The 6,000-nt window shown below is 50.9% G+C and overlaps 2 protein-coding genes across 2 annotated transcripts in view; one reads left to right on the plus strand and one right to left on the minus strand.

The window, feature by feature from the left end:
* Nucleotides 1-1,452, minus strand: part of DUS2 (dihydrouridine synthase 2) — a 34,561-nt gene extending 33,109 nt beyond the window's left edge. The window contains exon 1 of the mRNA XM_012660533.1: nt 1,389-1,452. The gene's annotated coding sequence lies outside the window, so the exon portion shown is untranslated. The remainder of the gene's footprint in view (nt 1-1,388) is intronic.
* Nucleotides 1,453-1,542: 90 nt separating this feature from the next.
* Nucleotides 1,543-3,219, plus strand: DDX28 (DEAD (Asp-Glu-Ala-Asp) box polypeptide 28). Its single transcript, XM_012660534.1, has one exon. It carries the CDS (start codon nt 1,543-1,545, stop codon nt 3,184-3,186), a length of 1,644 nt encoding a protein of 547 aa, XP_012515988.1. The 3' UTR covers nt 3,187-3,219.
* Nucleotides 3,220-6,000: the final 2,781 nt, after the last annotated feature.

The raw sequence follows: 6,000 nt of genomic DNA on the forward strand, positions 1-6,000 counted from the left end.
AAACATTGGCAGCATTGTGCCTACTGTAGACTCTGGGGATGGGACAGGGCCAGTGCAAGAGTTTGACAAATGTGCCTATGTGAAGTGAGAGTACTTGTGGTAACCTCAGCCTCTCTTTAGTCCTCATGCTCCACCTGAGTTTCTCAACAGTGCACTACTGACATTTTGGGCCAGATAAATCTTTCTTGTAAGGGATTGTCCTGAGCAGTGTATGACATTGAACAGCTTCCAGTAACATTTCCCCATACGTGACAACTAAAAATGTCTCCAGCCATTGTCAAATCTGTATGTGGGCCTGGGGAGTGAGGGAGGGAAGAGGAGCTAAATCACCCTCATCTAGAACCACCACTATACCCAATGACTGTTCACTCACAACTACTAAAAACTCTCTCCTTCACTGGTTTAACTGGCAACTCTCCAAAAAGTTTACTCATGTATCACAATGGTACTTTTAAAAGTCTGTAATCTTTATAATGGTATTTGAGGAAATAAAACCCTTTCTTTAGATGTTAAGAACCTCCTAGGTAGTTAATCCATAAACATTTACCTTATCTCCCACCCCAAGCATGACAAACTACAGAGAAGATCAGACACCCATTTTTCAGATCTGTTCAAGAAGTACGAATAGTGTAGTTCTTTTTTTTTTTAATTACAATCTGAAAATCTGAATTCAAGTAAAATATTCTGCCTGAACAGGGTTATGTGAGATAAGCCACATATCCAATCACTTCATAGGGATAGCAGGACCCTCCTTACTGCTATTCAAACAACTTAGGTATCTCATGGGGAAGGCAGTGGAGGTGAGCGGGTTGCAAAAGTGGTGAATTTAGGATGAGAAGTTGGGAGGGGTGACAAGAGAGTGGAGAGTAAACCTTGGCCGAAAAGGAAGGAAAACAGTGTGAAGAAGAGATGACTCTACTAGAAATAACGCCTTAAGACCTTACCTCTCACTTGCGAGAGAGTAAGATGAAGGCCACCTGTTTGCAAACTTGGCTCTCAGCCAGAGGGGCGAGGGGCGGGGTGCGGGGGCGGTGAGCCTAGATCTCTGACTCTTCACCCTTGTCTGGGCTCCTAGGCCCGACCATTCATTCAGACTCTCAAAACACGTATTACCAGACCTTGTGCAGGACCACATCTGGGAAAACATCGCCGCACCCTCGGAGTTTACTAGGGGAGCCCCACACTGGACACGCTATCAAGGGACAATGAGAAACGACAAAGAAGAATCGCGGGGACCAGGTACTCCATCGCCAGAGGCACTCCGCCCTCCTGGTCCGTGGGGTCAAGGCCCCACTGCCGCCTCGTATCGCCGGCCCCGATCCTGCCTCCACCGCGCTCCCTTCCCCAAGGTTGGCCCAGGTCTGGAAGTCGCCATCCGGTGTACGAACCTACAGACCCCGCAGCTGAACTCTGAAGATTTTCCCTCCTTCCTCACGCTTCTCCAGCTCCTCAAGCCTTACTGAGCCGCGCCAGCCACCGTACGAGAGGCGGCGGCGCGTCCGTGACGTCACTGCTGTGCGCCTCTCCCTCACCAAAGCGAACATGGCTCTAGCACAGCGGCTGCGGGTGCTGTCGCTCGCGACTCGGTTGCTCCTGGCGCCCCGACGGAACCTGGCTGTCCGCGGTCCGGACGAGCCCCTGCCGGTGGTGCGCATTCCGGTGGCTCTACAGCGGCGGCAGGAACAGCTGCAGAGCAGGCGGCGGAGCTGCCGGACTCCGGTGCTAGTGCGACCTGGACCGTTGCTGGTCTCGGCGCGGCGGCCAGAGTTTAACCAGCCGGCGCGCCTCACGCTGGGCCGCTGGGAGTGCGCGCCGCTCGCCTCGCGTGGCTGGAGGAGTCGGCGCGCGCGTCGGGACCACTTCTCCATCGAGCGCGCGCAACGCGAGGCGCCAGCGCTGCGGAACCTCTCGTCCGAGGAAGGCAGCTTCGCGGATCTGGGTCTGGAGCCCCGTGTGCTGCGCGCACTCCAGGAGGCTGCTCCCGAAGTGGTTCGGCCCACAACCGTGCAGTCCAGCACCATCCCCCCGCTACTTCGCGGCCGCCACATCCTCTGCGCTGCGGAAACCGGCAGTGGCAAGACTCTCAGCTACCTATTACCGCTGCTTCAACGGCTTGTGGGCCGGCCAAGCCTGACAAGCCGGCCAAGCCTGGACTCCCGCCATATCCCTGCTCCCCGAGGCCTGGTCCTCGTGCCTTCCCGAGAATTAGCCGAACAGGTGCGGGCCGTGGCCCAGCCCTTGGGCAGCTCCTTGGGCCTGCAGGTGCAAGAACTAATGGGAGGCCGTGGCATGCGTAGGATGAGGCTGCAGCTGTCCAAACAGTCTTCAGCAGATGTGCTAGTAGCCACTCCCGGGGCTCTGTGGAAGGCCCTGAAAGGTAGACTGATCAGCCTGGACCAGCTCTCCTTCTTGGTGTTGGATGAAGCAGACACGCTGCTGGATGAAAGCTTCCTGGAACTGGTGGACTACATCTTGGAGAAGAGCCGTATAGCAGAAGGCCCAACTGACTTGGAAGACCTCTTCAATCCCAAAGCTCAGTTAGTGCTGGTGGGAGCCACATTTCCTGAAGGTGTAGGCCAGTTGCTGAGTAAGGTTGCCAGCCCAGACTCTCTCACCACCATCACCAGCTCCAAGCTCCACTGTATCATGCCTCATGTCAGACAGACATTTATGAGGTTGAAGGGAGCAGAAAAGGTGACTGAGTTGGTGCAGATCCTCAAGCATCATGACAAAGCACACAGGACTAGACCCTCAGGAGCTGTCCTGGTGTTCTGTAATAGCTCTAGCACTGTGAACTGGCTGGGATATATTCTGGATGACCACAAAATCCAACACTTAAGGCTGCAGGGGCAAATGCCAGCCTCAATGAGGGCAGGCATCTTCCGGTGCTTCCAGAAGGGCTCCCGAGATGTACTTCTCTGCACAGACATAGCCTCTCGGGGCCTGGACAGCATCCATGTGGAGCTGATTGTCAATTATGATTTCCCCCTCACCTTGCAAGATTACATCCACAGAGCAGGGAGGGTGGGCCGTGTGGGGAGTGAGGTTCCGGGCACTGTCATCAGCTTTGTAACCCATCCCTGGGATGTGAGCCTGGTTCAGAAGATCGAGCTGGCAGCTCGCCGAAGGAGAAGCCTTCCAGGACTAGCGTCCTCAATAAGAGAGCCGTTGCCTCAGCAAAGCTGATTTTGGCTAGCTTAAAAGTGATGGCAGAACAGGGATCTTTCCCAGTGTCCTGGGCGTGTAACACACTTCTCAGCTGGAGGCTCTGGGCTGCTCTGTCACCTCCATGAGGGCCAGATGAGCTGGTATATGACTGGGAAAGGTAAGCTACTGAGCATGGCTCTCGGTAGTCTTTCACATGACACAAGAAAAATAAACTGAATTTTTTTTACTTTGTATCGTGTCATAATTTCTAATAATGTGTTTATGTGTCTCCCCTAATAATAATTACCATTGGGGCAGCATTCAGTGGATTCTGAGGATTCACACCCAAAGCTCCACATTTAGGACAAAGGCTCTTAAAGCTGATGTTTTAATTTGTAAACATTTAGGTTTTATCTCCTGCCCCCCAAAAGGTATTAAGCCCCCAGGGGCAGGGAAGTGGGATGTGACTAATAATAGAATTTCTCCTCACCAACAATGCACAAGGCAAGCTTGGGCACCGTTGGTGAAATCACTCTGAGAAGTGCTGGCAGAAAAGTAAAAAGCAGACTGACACAGAAGTATTGCTTGTGTGCTTCCAGCTCTGCCTTCTATCCCAACTCTCCGTAGAGGAAGAGGGGTGATGATTAAACTGTTTTACAAAACTGGCAAAATAGTACATAGCATTCTCTTGCTGTCTCCTGGCTGTCAGTGTCTGTGGCATTATATAAGCTTTCCTTGGAGTAAAGAATAGTTGAGAATCAAATATATTCCACAAAACAAAAATACTTGCATGCTGAAAAGGATAAGGTGGCACAGGACAGAAACAGACCCAGGGCAGCGTTCGCCAAAAGAGAATATTGCACTGAAAGTGCAATTACAGCTCTCCTCATAGGAAGATACTGAGATTCAAAGGGATTAAAGAATACGGTCAAGATCACCTAAGTAAGTAGGACTGAATCTAGTCTGTTTGCACCAAAGGTTCTATTCTTAACTACCATGCTAGCTTTTCTCAAATGTGATTCCTGGGTAGAATAACTATCCATCTCCCTTTTCCTGGGATATTCTTTCCTTTTTTTGTTTGGTGTAGTTTTTAATAATGCCTGCTTTGACTTTCCCAATTTAGATAATTTGGTGACTCTATCCATGGATCGCTGTGGCAGAACTGCCCAGGAAACATTAAAGTGCAGATTCCTGGACCCCACTCCAGATGGGATTGAGCTTTCTGAGAGCTGGACCAAGAATCCTGTTTTTGTAAGCTCCCAGGGGATTCTCAGGGGCTCCTAAATTGATAAACCATTTCTATCCTGTGCTGCTTTCACCAGAATCCCACTTGGTTCCCAGTGAGGTCGTAGTACCCCTGCCAGATGTGAGGGATGCTCCCAGACAGGTACTCTCTCCACAGCCTTGGAGAATGTGAGTGATCTCGTGCTGGCCCTCCTGCCAAGACAAACCTCCCTGGGAACCCTCCCCTTCAAATTTTACCTCCTACCATTCCCCCCAGACAGACTGCTCCAATTGGGCCTTGACTTCTGTCCTAACATACCACACTAATTTAAGCAGCTTGTTGGGGAAGGTGCTATGATTTTCAACCAGAGTTGCCCAACCTCCAGAATAGTTCAGGCAGTCTCTAACACCTGGGTGCATGCCCTTTGCAATAACCCTGTTAAACAATATTCCATGTTTGCTTTTTCAAGGCCCGTAACAGGGAGCCCTGTCCTAAAGGTTATCTCTTTTTGCCAGAAAGTTCTTGGCCACAATGAACCAAAAAGGCTGCTCCCAGTGTGGGCCTGAGCAGGCTAAGGGCAGAGTTGTCTGTTTCCTCCTATGAGTGGACCGAATGCTCTCAGTAACACCTCCGCACAGTGTGGGCCCTGCTCTCCTGGGCTGCTGCTGGGCCACCTCATCCTGTCATGGTGAGGGGACTTCTTGACATTGTTTGCCTTTTTTGTTTTGTTTTGTTTTTGAGACAGAGTCTCACTCTTTTGCCCAGGCTAGAGTGCCGTGGTGTCAGCCTCACTCACAGCAACCTCAAACTCCTGGGCTCAAGCGATCCTCCTGCCTCAGCCTCCCAAGTAGCTGGGACTATAGGCATGCGCCACCATGCCCAGCTAATTTTTTCTATATGTATATATTTTTAGTTGTCCAGATCATTTCTTTCTATTTTTTAGTAGAGACGGGGTCTCGCTCTTGCTCAGGCTGGTCTCGTACTCCTGACCTTGAGCAATCCACCCACCTCGGCCTCCCAGAGTGATAGGATTACAGGCGTGAGCCACCGTGCCCGGCCCTATTTGCCATTTTTGAAGAGAAGAGAGTGTATTATAAGGTTGTCATTTTGTATTGTTAATTTGTCATGAATTTGTTTTGAATTTCATGTTTCAGTTTCACTAAACCTAAGCAACATAGTGAGACCCCGTCTATACAAAAAATACAAAAATTAATCAGGTGCACTGGCCCGCACCTGTAGTCTCAGCTACTCCAGAGGCTGAGGCAGGAGGATCACTTGAGCTAACAGTTTGAGGTTGCTGTGAGGTACGATGATGCCACTGCACTCTAGCCTGGGCAACAGAGCAAGACTCTGTCTCAACCAAAACAAAACAAAAAAACCCCATCATTCCCACCTTGTGAAGTCAAATTTGAGACCCTTGTTTTTGCCCTGGAGCACCTTTAACATCCCTCCCAGTGTTCATCACCTTGAAATGTGATGAGCTTGTCCTCGTACTCCTATCACCTATGAATAGGTGGCTACTTGACTAGGGCATGGGTGTGGAGGGCCAGATGTGAGGGCCCAGGCAGCGTTCCTCTCTGCCTCTGCCCTACTCTCCTCCACAAAACTCCAAGGGCCTGAAGCCTGCC

This window comes from Propithecus coquereli, unplaced genomic scaffold (genome assembly GCF_000956105.1).
Source record: "Propithecus coquereli isolate 6110/MARCELLA unplaced genomic scaffold, Pcoq_1.0 Scaffold67, whole genome shotgun sequence".
In the NCBI taxonomy this organism is placed as follows: Eukaryota; Metazoa; Chordata; class Mammalia; order Primates; family Indriidae; genus Propithecus; species Propithecus coquereli.